The following is a 16,662-nucleotide window of genomic DNA, read 5'->3' as shown; positions in this document are numbered from 1 at the left end:
AGGTACCGGAGGTCCCTCCCCCCCCGCTGGACATCGAGGGGTCCCCGGCGTACACGATCCGGGCCATTCTGGACTCAAGACGCCGGGTGAGGGGCCTGCAGTACCTCGTGGACTGGGAGGGGTACGGTCCGGAGGAGAGGTGCTGGGTACCGGTGGGGGACATCTTGGATCCCTCCATGTTGAGGGATTTCCATCGCCTCCATCCGGATCGCCCTGCACCTCGTCCTCCGGGGCGACCTCGAGGCCGGTGTCGGCGCGCTGCGGGAGCCGCGCGTCAGGGGGGGGTACTGTCACGAGTCCGACCGAGGGTGTTTCCCTTTCCCGGGCAGGTGGCGCTCAGCGGTCGTCGTCACCGGCCTATTAGCTGCCACTGATTGTTTTTCCTTCCCCTCCTTGTATGTTGAGTGGTAGCACCTGTGGATGTTTAATTAGTTTGTCTTTATTAGACAGCCGGCCCACCTGGTTGTTGTGCGGGATTATTTCTATGTAACCTTCGGCTCTGTGGTATAGGCACGTGTTAGTGTCCGGTCGGGATTGTTTCCCATTGTACATTTTGATTCCCTGTGTTTTGGGAACGTAACTTTTTTGTGAGCACCCTGTGGTGCGTTGGTGCGATTAAAAGACGCGAAGCATTGAACTCTCTGTCTCCTGCATTTGACTCCACACCCACGACACCCGGAGCATTACACCGCCGGAGGAGAGGGAGCTGGAGCAGTCCTCTAGTCAGACTTAGAGTGCCTTGCGAAAGTATTCGGCCCCCTTGAACTTTGCGACCTTTTGCCACATTTCAGGCTTCAAACATAAAGACATAAAACTGTATTTTTTGGTGAAGAATCAACAACAAGTGGGACACAATCATGAAGTGGAACGACATTTATTGGATATTTCAAACTTTTTTAACAAATCAAAAACTGAAAAATTGGGCGTGCAAAATTATTCATCCCCCTTAAGTTAATACTTTGTAGCGCCACCTTTTGCTGCGATTACAGCTGTAAGTCGCTTGGGGTATGTCTCTATCAGTTTTGCACATCGAGAGACTGAAATTTTTTCCCATTCCTCCTTGCAAAACAGCTCGAGCTCAGTGAGGTTGGATGGAGAGCATTTGTGAACAGCAGTTTTCAGTTCCTTCCACAGATTCTCGATTGGATTCAGGTCTGGACTTTGACTTGGCCATTCTAACACCTGGATATGTTTATTTTTGAACCATTCCATTGTAGATTTTGCTTTATGTTTTGGATCATTGTCTTGTTGGAAGACAAATCTCCGTCCCAGTCTCAGGTCTTTTGCAGACTCCATCAGGTTTTCTTCCAGAATGGTCCTGTATTTGGCTCCATCCATCTTCCAATCAATTTTAACCATATTCCCTGTCCCTGCTGAATAAAAGCAGGCCCAAACCATGATGCTGCCACCACCATGTTTGACAGTGGGGATGGTGTGTTGCTTTTATGCCAAACATAACGTTTTGCATTGTTGCCAAAAAGTTCAATTTTGGTTTCATCTGACCAGAGCACCTTCTTCCACGTTTGGTGTGTCTCCCAGGTGGCTTGTGGCAAACTTTAACCGACACTTTTATGGATATCTTTAAGAAATGGCTTTCTTCTTGCCACTCTTCCATAAAGGCCAGATTTGTGCAATATACGACTGATTGTTGTCCTATGGACAGAGTCTCCCACCTCAGCTGTAGATCTCTGCAGTTCATCCAGAGTGATCATGGGCCTCTTGGCTGCATCTCTGATCAGTCTTCTCCTTGTATGAGCTGAAAGTTTAGAGGGACGGCCAGGTCTTGGTAGATTTGCAGTGGTCTGATACTCCTTCCATTTCAATATTATCGCTTGCACAGTGCTCCTTGGGATGTTTAAAGCTTGGGAAATCTTTTTGTATCCAAATCCGGCTTTAAACTTCTTCACAACAGTATCTCGGACCTGCCTGGTGTGTTCCTTGTTCTTCATGATGCTCTCTGCGCTTTTAACGGACCTCTGAGACTATCACAGTGCAGGTGCACTTATACGGAGACTTGATTACACACAGGTGGATTGTATTTATCATCATTAGTCATTTAGGTCAACATTGGATCATTCAGAGATCTGCACTGAAAGTAAAGGGGCTGAATAATTTTGCACGCCCAATTTTTCAGTTTTTGATTTGTTAAAAAAGTTTAAAATATCCAATAAATGTCGTTCCACTTCATGATTGTGTCCCACTTGTTGTTGATTCTTCACAAAAAAATACAGTTTTATATCTTTATGTTTGAAGCCTGAAATGTGGCAAAAGGTCGCAAAGTTCAAGGGGCCCGAATACTTTCGCAAGGCACTGTAGGTGGTGCACACACCATCCACCGCTTCCGAGTATATTACTCGGTAATATCCAGCCTTGAGATAACAAAGTTGACAAGATCAGGGCAAGAGTTGCTTTCCAGAGAGACATCAGGGATTGTAACATACTCTGTTTCACGGAAACGTGGCTCTATCGGGATATCTTGTTGGAGTCGGTACAGCCATCTGGATTCTCAGTGCATCGCGCCGACAGGAATAAACATCTCTCCGGGAAGAAGAAGGGCGGGGGTGTATGTTTCATGATTAACGAATCATGGTGTAATTGTAACAACATACAGGAACTCAAGTCCTTTTGTTCACCTGACCTAGAATTCCTCACAATCAAATGCCGACCGTATAATCTCCCAAAATAATTATCTTTGGTTATTGTTACAGCTGTGTATGTCCCCCCTCAAGCCGAAACCACGACGACCCTCAAGGAACTTCACTGAACTTTATGCAAACTGGAAACCATATATCCTGAGGCTGCATTTATTGTAGCTGGGGATTTTAGCAAAGCAAATTCTAACAGTATATTGACTGTAGCACTCTGGACCCCTGGACCACTGATAATCTAACTTCCGGGATGCATACAAGGCCTTCCCCCGCCCTCCTTTCGGCAAATCTGACCACTACTCCATTTTGCTCCGCCCTTCCTATAGGCATGAACTCAAACAGGAAGCACCCGTGCTAAGGACTATTCAATGCTGATCTGACCAATCGGAATCCACACTTCAAGATTGTTTCGATCACGAGGACTGGGATTTTCTCCGGGTAGATTCCTAGAATAATATTGACGTGTTCACTGAGACGGTTACTGATTTCATCAAGTAATGTATAGGAGATGTTGTACCCACTATGACTATTTAAACCTACCCTAACCAGAAAACGTTGATAGATGGCAGCATTTGCACAAAACTGAAAGCACGAAGCAACACACTTAACCATGGCAAGGTGACAGGGAATATGGCAGAATACAAACAGGGTAGTTGTTCCCTCCGCAAGGCAACCAAATGGCTCAGACATGAGACATATGTGGCAGTGTTTACAGTCGGACTACAAAAGGAAAACCAACCACGTCGCGGACACTGACGTCTTGCTACCAGTCAAGCTAAACATGTTCTTTGCCCGCTTTGAAGAGCCTTCGCAAACCAGCTGGCTGGTGTGTTTACAGACATATTCAATCTCTCCCTATCCCAGTCTGCTGTCCCCACATGCTTCAAGATGGCCACCATTGTTCCTGTACCCAAGAATGCAATGGTAACTGAACTAAATGACTTTCACCCCGTAGCACACACTTCTTTGAGAGACTAGTCAAGGATCATATCACCTCCACCTTACCTGTCACCCTAGACCCACTTAAATTTGCTTACTGCCTCAATAGCTCCACAGACAATGTAATCGCCATCACACTGCACACTGCCCTATCCCATCTGGACAAGAGGAATACCTATGTAAGAATGTTGTTAATTGACTATAGCTCAGCATTCAACACCATAGTTCCCTCCAAGCTCATAATTACGCTTGAGGCCCTGGGTCTCAACTCCTCCCTGTGCAATTGGGTCATGGACTTCCCGATGGGCCGCCCCCAGGTTGTCAGTCGTCCCCAATACCAGGGCCCCACAAGGGTGCGTGCTCAGCCCACTCCTGTACTCCCTGTTCACCCATAACTGCGTGGTCATCATCAAGTTTCCAGACCAACAACGACGAGACAGCCTGCAGGGAGGAGGTGAGGGCTCTCGGAGTGTGGTGTAAGGAAAATAACCTCCACAAAATAACAGCAGAGGGAAACTCAGGAGGATGAAGAAATTTGGCTTGTCAATTAAAACCCTCACAAACAGCCCTCCAGGACACCTACAGCACCCGATGTCACAAGAAGGCCAAAAAGATTGTCTATAGCAGTTGATACTCGTGACTGTATTTTCCTTCCTTTTTAGACCAGATACAGTGCATTTGGAAAGTATTCAGACTCCTTCACTTTTGACACATTCTGCTCCTGTTTCCATTGATCATCCTTGAGATGTTTCTACAACATTTAAAACACAAAACTATAAAAACCTTGGAAGAAAGAGAAGAGGAAGAGACAGGAGGAGAGGAAGATAGGGGAGAAGAGGATGAGAGGGGAGAATCGGAAGAAAGACGAAGAGAGGGAGAGAGGAAGATGAGAGAGAGAGAGAGGGGGGAGAAGAGGAAGAGAGGGGTGCAGGAATAGACATGAATAGCTTATGTTTACATGATATCTCAGCATTTATATACACTCCACTTTACTAAGCTCTTTTTTGTTTGTCATGCTTATCTATTGTCCATTCGCCAACAATTCAACATTCACTAATAAACAGTTGTTACGGTTATTTCACCTACTTCTTCTATAATTCAGGATGTCTCCCCACAGAGGGGCAAAGTATTTGGTTAAATTACTTTATTATACTACACCTTGAAGATTGTTACTTATAAAGCACAGAACAAAATAAATGTGTACACTTCCATGCTATGTCGCATGAAAAAGAAACTCATGCATCTTTCATGGAAGTGTATGAGTTTCTTTTATAGCCCGTGTTCTATAGGCAAGGAGCTTCAAGCCCATGATGGGAAGTTATGACAATAAAGAAGGAACTAAAGGTCGCTCAGCAATGAGGAAGTAATTAAAATAAACAGATGATGCAGCAACCACAGACACACACAGCCTACCACCTACCCATTTTTAATGGCGAGTGTTCAAAGTCTAATTAGTGGCTGATGCACACACCTATTATGCATTACATTCCCAGGTAAATTATTATCTGGAAGTCCCAGGTAGAGTTCAAACTTTGCAGGAGGCTCAACAATACACAGCTAACCAGCCATATCACCTCTTACTGTACTACAAACATCCTTCTGTCCTCTGTGAAGATGTCCAGCTCTCAAACAACCACCACTAATGGGGCGGTGGTCATCACCCATGTCTACCCCTATGGGAACGGGATGGGGGTCGCGGGGGTCGCATCTGCTCCTCACTGTCTGGGACAGACGGTCTCCTCAGTGCTGGGAAGTTTCCGGGCAGGGCATCCAAAAGCGCTGGGAGTAAGAATTTATGTTTTATATCATTTGAAAATTATTTTTCATTTTGGTTGAATGTATTGGAAGAAGAGAAAAATGGATTTCCTGCTTTGTTTTTCTCTCACAGACCATACAGATCATGATTGGTTTGATAATGCTGTTGACAGGAATCGTGATGACTGCAGGACCACAAGTAGACAATATTGGAGTATTTAGTGGAATATTTGTCTGGGGATCTATCATTGTGAGTGAGCTGCTCTGTCTAATAATAATTTATTGCATTTCCTGTCTGTCGTGATGCAATCAAAACATCATAATAATTTAATCATGTCATATATATTTAATCTTTAATGTATAATGAATGACTTGACAAATTACTTTTATCAATGTATATCTATTTGGCTCGGCCTGTGCCGTTCATACACTCATGCATTTCAGTTTCTGTTGACTTCTATGTGGGAGGAATTAAACTTGATTTTGAACTTTGGTCATACTGTAGAAATATTTTTGTCCCACATGGTACCCTACTCCCTATATAGTGCACTACTTTTGTAGTGTACTATGTAGAGAATAGGGTGCCATTTGGTACGTAGGCTTGTATAATATCTTCCTTGTTCCACCTCAGTATGTAGTTGCAGGCTCTCTAACTGTTGCTGCTGACAACAAACTGAACAAATGTCTGGTCAGTATCAACTATTTTTGCCTCAATAAAGTAGGCTTTTGTTTTATAAAGTTCCACTTTATTTCAAAACATAGAATCTACTTCACATATAGGCCCTCATGTTTTCATTCAACCTGTTATTTTTCCTCCCACAACACAAGCAGTGGGTAGGCACTGGCGATTCAGCAACTGCAAATTGCCCCTTTAATAAAGACTTGCAATCATGATTGTCAACACACTGTATTTCATATTGCATTTCATTCTTCACAACCAATCATTCATTCCTATGTCCTCTTTCTGCTCTGTCCCTTAGGTAAAAGGCTCCCTTGGAATGAATGTTGTCGCCACGGTTACTGCTCTTACTGGCACCATTCTGCATTCTTTAGACAGTGCTGTAATGTACAACTACTACTGTGACTATCCAGGCTATCCTTCATACTACCCTCCATCCTATGTCAGCTACCCTCCATCCTATGTCTGTCAACAGTATTGGGTATATACCAAATGCTTATTCCTTTGGTCAGGAGATATTTGTAAATTGGTAAAGGGGAATTTATCATCTATAATTGTATTACTAGACTATTGTACGTACTGTTTAATGTTTTTTATTAGTTTAAATTATACCCCATTTGTAACAGATATGTGACATCTCAAACATGCAATAAATAGTGAATTAGATGCTATTGAGTTAATTTTTCTTCTTGTTAGCCCACACTAATTAATTGTACATAATTGCTCCAAAATGGCAGTGTAGCCTAGTTAACTGCTGTTTCCTGTTCCTCTCTGTCTATAGGTCAGGTCCCAGGGAATATCAGGTGTTTTGGCTGTTTTCTCCATGCTGGAGTTCATAGTGTCCATCTGTGTCTCGTCATTCGCCTGCAGAGCTGTCTGCCTGTGCTGCCGTTCCACCCCTGAGGTGAGTCTGTGGACATAGATTTCTAGTTCCGTATGCAGTGTGGTCCGAACTTATTGACACCCATGATAAAAATTTGCAAAAGTGGCTGTTTAAAATAAAATAATACAATACTGAGATAAATTGTATGCGCCCAAAAATGTGTATTAATACAATTTCTCAGAGAAAGAGTTTACGCTTAACAAGTAATATTTAAAAAAAAATTCAAACAGGAATGGGTCAATATTAATGACACCCCTGTTTTCAATAAAATCACTGTGCAAGGATAACAGCACTGACACATTTTCTAAAATGTTTTATGATTTGGTGACCCCATTGGCAGGGATTTTAGACCATTCATCCGTACAGAATCCTTCCAGATCATTGATATCCTTCGTCTGCACTTATTTTATGGGGTTCTTTTCTGCTTAATGTATTCTTATTTCAATGCCAAACCCACTACTGGTGTGTGTGGCGAAAGAGCTCTATGTTCATGTCATATGACCAAATCACAGTGTTCAATCCAAGTGCCAATGCTGTTTAGTAAACTTAAATAGCTCATTGAACACACACACCAGTCGTGAGTTTGGCATCGAAATGAGAACGCAAGAGCAGAAAATAACACCATACATACTGTAAAATATGGTGGTGGATCTTTGATGTTATGGGGCAAATTTTCTTCCACTGGTCCTGGGCCCCTTGTTAAGGTCAAATGCCTCATGAACTTTACCCAGTGTAAGAGCCAATTTGGGTGTATCTTATATTATGGTATTTTTTGAGCAATTACACTCCCGACCACTAGGGGAAGACAAATGGTGGTGGTAATCACACCAGGTGATCTATAAAGACACAGGTGTTTGAACAAATGGCGTGTGTGTGGATGGTGAGAGAGCTCACGGTTCTTGCTTTTGTTATGACAATTTGCCGCCAACACAGCGGCCATGAGCTCAAGCCTAGGAAGGCTTTCTGATTCATAGGAGCATCTCTCTCTTTTGCCAGCATGAACGGAAGATGCACAGTACCAGTCAAAAGTTTAGACACACCACACCGACTCATTTCAGGTTTTTTATTTTCTTTTTACTATTTTATACATTGTATGAAATAACACATTTGGAATCATGTAATAACCAAAATAAAAAAATATATTTAAGATTCTTCGAAGTAGCCACCCTTTGCCTTGATGACAGCTTTGCACACGCTTGGCATTCTCTCAGCCAGCTTCATGAGGTAGTCACCTGGAATGCATTTCAATTAACAGGTGTGCCTCGTTAAAAGTTAATTTGTGGAATTTCTTTCCTTCTTAATGTGTTTGAGCCAATCTGTTGTGTCGTGACAAGGTAGGGTTGGTATACAGAAGATAGCCCAATTTGGTAAAAGACCAAGTCCATATTATGGCAAGAACAGCTCAAATACGCAAAGAGAAACGACAGTCCATCATTACTTTAAGACATGAAGGTCAGTCAATACGGAACATTTCTAGAACTTTGAAAGTTTCTTCAAGTGCAGTCACAAAAACCATCAAGCGCTACGATGAAACTGGCTCTCATGAGGACCGCTACAGGAAAGGAAGACCCAGAGTTCTCTCTGCTGCAGAGGATAAGTTCATTAGAGTTACCAGCCTCAGAAATTGCAGCCAAAATAAATGCTTCAGAGTTCAAGTAACAGACACATCTCAACATAAACTGCTTAGAGGAGACTGTGAGAATAAGGCCTTCATGGTCAAATTGCCGCAAAGAAACCACTACTAAAGGACACAAATAATAATAAGAGACTTGCTTGGGCCAAGAAACGCGAGCAAAGGACATTAGACAGGTGGAAATGTGTCCTTTGGTCTGATGAGTCCAAATATTCGATTTTTGGTTGCAACCGCTGTGTCTTTGTGAGACCCAGAGTAGGTGAATGGTTGATCACTGTATGTGTTTTCCCACCATGAAGCATGAATGAGGTGGTGTGATGTGGGGTGCTATTCTGGTGACACTGTGTGATTTATTTAGAATTCAAGGCACACTTAACCAGCATGTCTACCACAGCATTCTGCAGCGATACGGCATCCCAACTGGTTTGTGCTTAGTGGGACTATCATTTGGATTACAACAGGAAAATGATCCAACACACCTCCAGGCTGCGTAAGGGCTATTAGTCCAAGAAGGAGAGTGATGGAGTGCTCCATCAGATGACCTGGCCCCCACAGTCACCCGACCTCACCCCAATTGAGATGGTTTGGGAGTTGTTGGACCGCAGAGTGAAGGAAAAGCAGCCTACAAGTGCTCAGCACTTGTGGGAACTCCTTCAAGACTGTTTGAAAAGCATTCCAGGTGAAGCTGGTTGAGAGTATGCCAAGAGTGTGCAATACTGTCATCGAAGTGAATGGTGGCTACTTTGAAGAAACTAAAATCTAAAACACATTTTGATTTGTTTAACACTTTTTTGGTTACCACATGATTCCATATGTGTTATTTCATAGTTTTGATGTCTTCACTATTATTCTACAATGTAGAAAATAGTCAAAATAAAGAAATACCCTTGATTAAGTAGGTGTGTCCAAACCTTTGACTGGTACTGTACTTGTTTCTTTATAAAAAACATTAAGTAAGATACAGTTCCATAACCATACTGAATGTCAACTGATGCAATTCTGCATGCTCTAACTTTCCAAAGTCTTCGGGCTTGATGCACCTCTTCACCTTGAGCTATGCCACTTTTGCCATCCATAATTATCATTGCTGTGAGGGAGATTGGGGTATGTCGTTTTCCCAGCTGTTGTAGCAACAGTTTTGGAGATAGAATAAATGTAATAGAAAGCACAAGGGGTAGTATATTGAGCTGGTCACCGAGAGGTTCGTGGCTGATGGGAAAGGTGTTGGAAACCTACCCTGACAAGAAGGGTCTGGTCCGGTCTGTGAGACTTAAAACCAGAACAGGAGAACTGGACAGACCTGTTACCAAGATCTTGCTACTCCAAGAGGGTACAGAGGGACCTGTGAAGAACTTTGACCCACAGAAGAAGTGAAGGAAGATTCAGTCACATTTCACTTTATTGGGTAATTGTTGTTCGCCATTAGGGGCCGGTGTGTTGGAGCCAATTTGGGTGTAGCTTATGGTGTTATTCAGGCAATTACACTCCCGACCACTAGGGGCAGACAAATGGTGGTGGTAAACACACATCAGGTGATCTATAAAGACAGAGGTGTTTGAAAGTATGGTGTGTGTGTGGATGGTGAGAAAGCTTACAGCTTCTACCGCAATCAAATCAATGCAAGAAAAAGCAATAAATGCCAAACAAGATACACAGGATTACTACAGTCAACATTCATTCATTCAAGGTAACCAAGGTAAGTTTGAGGCGCGTAAAGAACAAGTCTATTTGCTACCATTCACTCACCTGGTGACATTGGCTCCTTAGAAATCTTAGATTTTCCCAAGCAAATTGTCATGACACCCAGTACCAGGACATTTTAGAAAAAGGCTCAGTGTCGTCATCCTCGCAAGGTGAGATATTGAAAGGTATTGGAAACAGGGGTGTCAATCATGTTAACCACTACCTTTTTGAGATAAAAAAGTATCTCTTTCCAATTGTATTAGTAAAAAATAATATAATTTCTCCATTGTTTTGAGCATACATTATAGCTCAGTATTTTTATACAGTCATTTTTACTCATCTATATCAAGTGTGTCAATAATTTCAGACACCATTGTAAGTCTTACTATATTGAAAACATTATAAAAATAAAGCAAAGTTAAGTGCACATGACAAAAAGTATGTGGACAACTTCTAGTTGAACATCCCATTCCAAAATAATGGGCATTAATATGAAGTTGGTTCCTGCTTTGCTGCTATAACAGCCTCCACTTTTCCTGGAAGGCTTTCCACTAGATGCTGGAACATTGCTGCGGGGACTTGCTTCCATTCAGCCACAAGAGCATTAGTGAGGTCGGGCACTGCTGTTGGGCGAATATGCTTGGCTCACAGTCCTAGTACCATTTCATCCCAAAGGTGTTCGATGGGGATGAGGTCAGGGCTCTGTGTAGGCCAGTCAAGTTCTTCCACACCGATCTCGACAAGCCATTTCTGTAAGAATTTTGCTTTGTGCATGGGGGCATTGTCTTGCTGAAACAGGAAAGGGCCTTGGCCAAACTGTTCCCACCAAGTCGGAAGCACAGAATCTTCTAGAATGTAATTGTATGCTCTAGCGTTAAGATTTCCCTTCACTGGAAGTATGGGGCCTAGCCTGCCCCAAACCATAGTAAACAACCCCAGACCATTATTCCTCCTCCAACAAACTTTAGTTGGCACAATGCATTCGGGCGGGTACTGACCCTTAACATTACGCATGGTGATCTTAGGCTTGTGTGAGGCTGCGTGTCCATGGAAACCATTTCATGAAGCTCCCGATGAACCCGTTCTTGTGCTGACATTTCTTCCAGAGGCAGTTTGGAACACGTGGTTAGTGTTGCAACCGATGACAGTACTTGGCTTGTATGGCCTACCACTTCGTGGCTGAGCCGTTGTTGCTCATAGACGTTTCCTCTTCACAATAGCAGCACCTACAGTTGACCGGGGAAGCTCTTGGAGAGCAGAAATTTGATGAAAAGACTTCATCCTATGAGGGTGCCACGTTGAAAGTCACTGAGCTCTTCAGTAAGGCCATTTTACTGCCAATGTTTGTCTATGGCGATTGCATGGCTGGGTGCTCGATTTTATACAACTGACAGCAACGGGTATGGCTGAAATAGCCGAATCCACTCATTTGAAGGGGTGTCCACATACACTCTATATACAAAAGTATGTTCTGGCAACTGTAAGAGCACTGAGCAGTCATGACACCTGTATATTCAATAATGAATTACTAGAAATGGACTTAAAATTGACATGTCTGTCTTTTAGCAAGTGTTCATCATTGGGAATCAAATACCGGTACCTCATGGCAGCATGACTCCAAGCAACACACCTTACCCTCCTCAGAACAACAACGAGGTATGACATCTTTTGGAGGTTGAACTGCAGGGTCGCCATTTAAAATAGGCTGCTCATTATCTAAAATTTGAATTAAAAAGATCTCACCAGTGTCGTAGTAACATAGTTTCTGGGGTAATTTTTTACATTTCCACTGCGAAAACTATAATTTCAAATTGTGTAACCACCAAAACATTGGTCAGTGTATGAAATTCTGTGGGTCCGTACTTGCGAACATCAGAAAACGTTTGAGTTGAAGTTAAAGCATCGTCCAATTAAAATCATTGACGTAGTTGTACGTGATAGAACCAATGTGTTTAAACCCTGTATGACTGAAAGGGGTTGCTGTATTGAAGACCCCGCACAGCCATCTTGGCACTCCTCCTCCAATGTAAATAAGATTTTGTAAGCTCTCGAAATGCATTTATTAATGTCTAAATTTTTGACATGTTTATTCTATTACAGACACCTTAATGCATACTTTCACATTATATTATGTGAGCTAAACTTCAAAGCTCTCAATGGCTAATACAGTCCAGGGTTTGTATACATCATTAGAACACTTTTCCATCACCTTAAAAACAGTCACAGATCCATCTGCTAATCAAAGTTACTAAAACACAACAATTTTCAACTGAGCGATTAGCCCCTGGTGATTTTTGCCATTTGTGACTTTATAATTTAAACCTAACTTAACCTTAGCTCTTGAGAACCCAAGCCCATACTGCCATAGGGATCTCGTTTGAACAATTGACCACAGCAAGGCCAACGTGTTAAACCTTCCCGATTCTCTGTCTTATCGTTAATCACTGCATGCAATAGGGTTTTGGAAAATTCTACTTTCATATCACGCCAAAATGATTTTACAAATACAAAAGACACACTTACTCTGCGCCGTTTTAACACAGATTCCCACAGAGGTGTTTTGCATTGCACTTCCTGAGCTAATGGAAACTCGTAAGGAAACAAAGAAACCTTTCAACCTGTGTTTTTTCCTTCCCTATATCTGTCTGTCCCCCAGCTCTGTTTCCCGTTTTCACATTGTTTGTATGTCGTTTTGTTACCTGTGTGCTGACGCTGTTCCTTGTCTGTTCCTCATTAAATGTTTGACACCACACCCCGTACCTGACTCCAGCATCGGACCTTACATTATTATTAAAATATTTATGTGGTACTGACTCATAACTAAATGAGAAGTCACACTTCTCACACACAACCATTTTTTTAAGTTATGATTTTTTTTCCCAGCATGCCTCTACTGCATTTTGATTTTTGGGGGAGATTTTTTTATTTTTATATATATATCTGTCTTTTTGCATGTACATTGAGTGATTGATTCATCTTGTGCTACACAAAGATAAATAACATAACACATTTTCTAATCCAATCATTTAGTTAGATTTTTGTTCCCATTACTGAAATGGTTGTTCTAGTTTATTAAATGGCTTAAATTGTCTCCTAAACCAGGCAGTAGTTATTCATTCATATTGCAGGTGGTTAGCTACTGCTATAGGTATGTCCTAGATGGCACCCTATTCCCAAAATATAGTGCTCTACTTATGACCAAACCCCCGGGCCAAGGTTGTGCACTATTAGCATGCGTTTGGGTGCACTCTGATACATATTCTACAATAAAGAGATGTTAACAAAAAAGCAACAGAACACATGATCAGTATCTATAATTTAAACTGATTACTTACTAGGTTGAGCCTGTAGAGTGCCAATAATTCATGATCATCACATCCTTGCAATGATATTATATTCGTTTTCAATGTTTATTTTGAATTTAGTGTCAGTTAGTTTTCAGAACTATATTGTTCGTTTTAATTTAGTTTACGTTGAATTAAAACATTTATATTATATTATTAATTTTGTATTTTTAGTGTTAGGGACAGAATCAAATCTAATTTGAATTGATACATGCTTTGTAAACAACAGGTGTAGACTAACAGTGAAATGCTTATTTACGGGTCCTTCCCAGCAATGCAGAGAGAAAAATAGAAAAGGTTTTGAAAAATAATAAAATGAGGAATAAATACACAATGAGTAATGATAACATGGCTATATACACGGGGTACCAGTACCCTGCACAGAGTTGATATTCAGGGGTACGAGGTAATTGAGGTACATATGTGCATATAGGTAGGGGTAAAGTAACTAGGCAACACAATAGATAATAAGCAGTAGCAGCAGCGTATGTGATAAGTCAAAAAAGTTTGTGAAAAGGGGGGTCAATGCAGATAGTTCAGGTAGCTATTTGGTTAACTATTTAGAAGTCTTATGGCTTGGGGGTTGAAGCCGTTCAGGGTCCTGTTGGTTCCAGACATGGTGCATCCGTACGGCTTGCCATGTGGTAACAGGAAGAACAGTTTATGACCTGGGTGGCTGCAGTCTAAATATGTTTAAGGCCTTCTTCTACCACCACCTGGTATAGAGATCCTTACAGGTCACTGATCTTCTCCTTATAGGCTTTTTCATCGTCAGTGATCAGGCCTACCACCGTTGTGTCAGAGTTGTGCGTGGCCACGCAGTTGTGGGTGAACAGGGAGTACAGGAGGGGACTAAGTACACACCCCTGAGGGGCCCCTGTGTTGAGAGTAAGCATGGTGGATGTGTTGTTCCCTACCCTCACCACCTGGGACGGCCCGTCTGGAATTCCAATATCAAGTTACAGAGGGAGGTGTTCAGTCCCAGGGACCTGAGATTGTATTGCACTATGGTGTTGAATAGAGATTGTATCATATGTGGATCTGTTGGGATGGTATGCAAATTGGAGTGGGTCCAGGGTGTCTGGGATGATGGTGTTGATTTGAGAAATGGTCCGCTTTTCAAAGCATTTCATGGTTACAGATATGAGTGGCAATATAAGGGGCAATAGTCATTTAGACAGATTATCTTGGTGTTCTTGGGCACAGGGACTATGGTGGTCTGCTTCAAGGTATGTAGGTATTACAGACTGAGTTGGAGAGGTTGAAAATGTAATTGAAGACACTTGCCAGCTGGTCAACACATGCTCTGACTATGCACCCTTTCAATCCGTCTGATAATCAGTCTTTGAATGTTAACCTATTTAAAAGGTCTTTACTTACAGTCGTCCGGAATAGCTGGTGCTCTCATGCATGGCTCAGTGTTTCTTGACTTGAAGCGAGCATAGAAGGCATTTAGCTAATCTTGTAGGCTTGCGTCACTGGGCAGCTTGCAGCTGGGTTTCCTTTTGTAGTCCATGATAGTTTACAAGCCCTGCAGAGCGTAATAAGATTCAATCTCAGTCCTGTATTGATGGATTGCCTGTTTGATGACTTAAGGAGGTGGTAGCAGGATTTCTTAAAAGCGTCCAGATTAGTGTCCCACTACTTGAAAGCGGTAGCTCTAGCCTTTAGCTCAGTATGGATGTTGCCTGTAATCCATGGCTTCTGGTTGGTATGTGTACGTACAGTCACTGTGGGGACAACGTTGTCAATGCACTTATTAATGAAGCCGGTAACTGATGTGATAAACTCCTCAATGTTATCGATGAATTCCGGAACATATTCCAGTCTGTGCTAGCAAAATCGGCTTGTAGCTTAGCATCCGCTTCATCGGACCACTTTTGTATAAAGCTCTTCACTGGTACTTCCTGTTTGAGTTCTTGCTTGTAAGCAGGAATAAGAAGGATAGAGTTATGGTCAGATATAGAACAGAGGTTAGGAGTGGTTTATTTGCTTGCCAACATAGTCTTGTCAGGATGCCGGCTCGTTTTGCTTCTCTTGTGCCGTCACTTCCTCTTGAGTCCCGGGGCCTAGTCTGGAGTAAGCAGAACGTCCAGAGCTGCCGACTTGTTGAAGTAGAAATGCCATCCAATTCCAGGTTAGTGATCTATGTTCTGATGTCCAGAAGCTGTTTTCGGGTCATAGGAAATGATGACGGAGACATTATGTACAGCAAAAGTTACCATCAACGTAAATTAATAAAACACACAAAATAGCAGAATTGGTCAGTAGCCCGTAAAATGTCTGCTATCCACTGCAGTGCCATCTGGTACCCAGAAAGAATGGCGTGGGAGGATGCTAATCAGATTATGCTGGTTTGCAATGTGATGTTACAGAGTTACAATATCCAACAGTTTAACATTTTAAGGTAATATATGTCCTATTATGTACTGTGTTGTTTCTACAGACTGGGAACTACACAAAGGGTCCGGAGGGAGACGGTATGGGTACAGGGTTTCAACAGAACCACCTGCCTCCTCAATACACTGCTGTCATCCCTTGAGAATTGGGCCTCCGTGAATACATTGTTCTTTTTCTTGTCGAAATTGTGTTCTCTAGGCCTATTTTTCTGATACAAGCCAGGCAACGGTTAGCACCACATTACTGATCTGAATAATTTGACAGTTTAATATTGATAGTGTATAGTAATGAAATGTTTCAGTATAATGTTTAGGTTACTATATGGTTGATTTTATAACTTCGTCTTTTTGTCATTTCTATCTTTCTTTAATTGATATAATTTAATCATAATTTATTTTGTAAAAGTATAATAGATTTATCAACTAAAATCAACCACTGCTATATGACACAATATGTTGCATCATTTTTAATAACACACAAATGCATATTTAACTTAATGTCTTGAAACAATAAATCTGACAGAATTTGTTTTTTGTTTGAAGTCACTTTTATCTTGTATACAATGTAATTAATGACATTCATATTTCGGGTAAATATTGATCTTTAACGTAATGCTAGACCTAAATAAATGTGTATTTTTGGAGAATTGGTTGAAGGGTCTGAAAACATCCTGATAATGAGGGAGTGGTGTGTGGATG

At 41.8% G+C, this 16,662-nt stretch overlaps 1 protein-coding gene across 1 annotated transcript; it reads left to right on the top strand.

The window, feature by feature from the left end:
* The first annotated feature begins 5,142 nt into the window (after nt 1–5,142).
* On the top strand, nt 5,143–16,211 carry LOC139422132 (membrane-spanning 4-domains subfamily A member 4A-like). Its single transcript, XM_071173283.1, has 7 exons — nt 5,143–5,372; nt 5,476–5,592; nt 5,974–6,030; nt 6,323–6,502; nt 6,803–6,925; nt 11,787–11,876; nt 16,011–16,211. The coding sequence occupies exons 1-7, from the start codon at nt 5,202–5,204 to the stop codon at nt 16,104–16,106; spliced, it is 834 nt and encodes a 277-aa protein (XP_071029384.1). The 5' UTR covers nt 5,143–5,201; the 3' UTR covers nt 16,107–16,211.
* The last annotated feature ends 451 nt before the right edge of the window (nt 16,212–16,662 follow it).

Source organism: Oncorhynchus clarkii, chromosome 12 (assembly GCF_045791955.1).
Source record: "Oncorhynchus clarkii lewisi isolate Uvic-CL-2024 chromosome 12, UVic_Ocla_1.0, whole genome shotgun sequence".
Lineage (NCBI taxonomy): Eukaryota > Metazoa > Chordata > Actinopteri > Salmoniformes > Salmonidae > Oncorhynchus > Oncorhynchus clarkii.
Note: the sequence above shows the minus strand (reverse complement) of the source record. Positions and strands in the feature narration are given on the sequence as shown.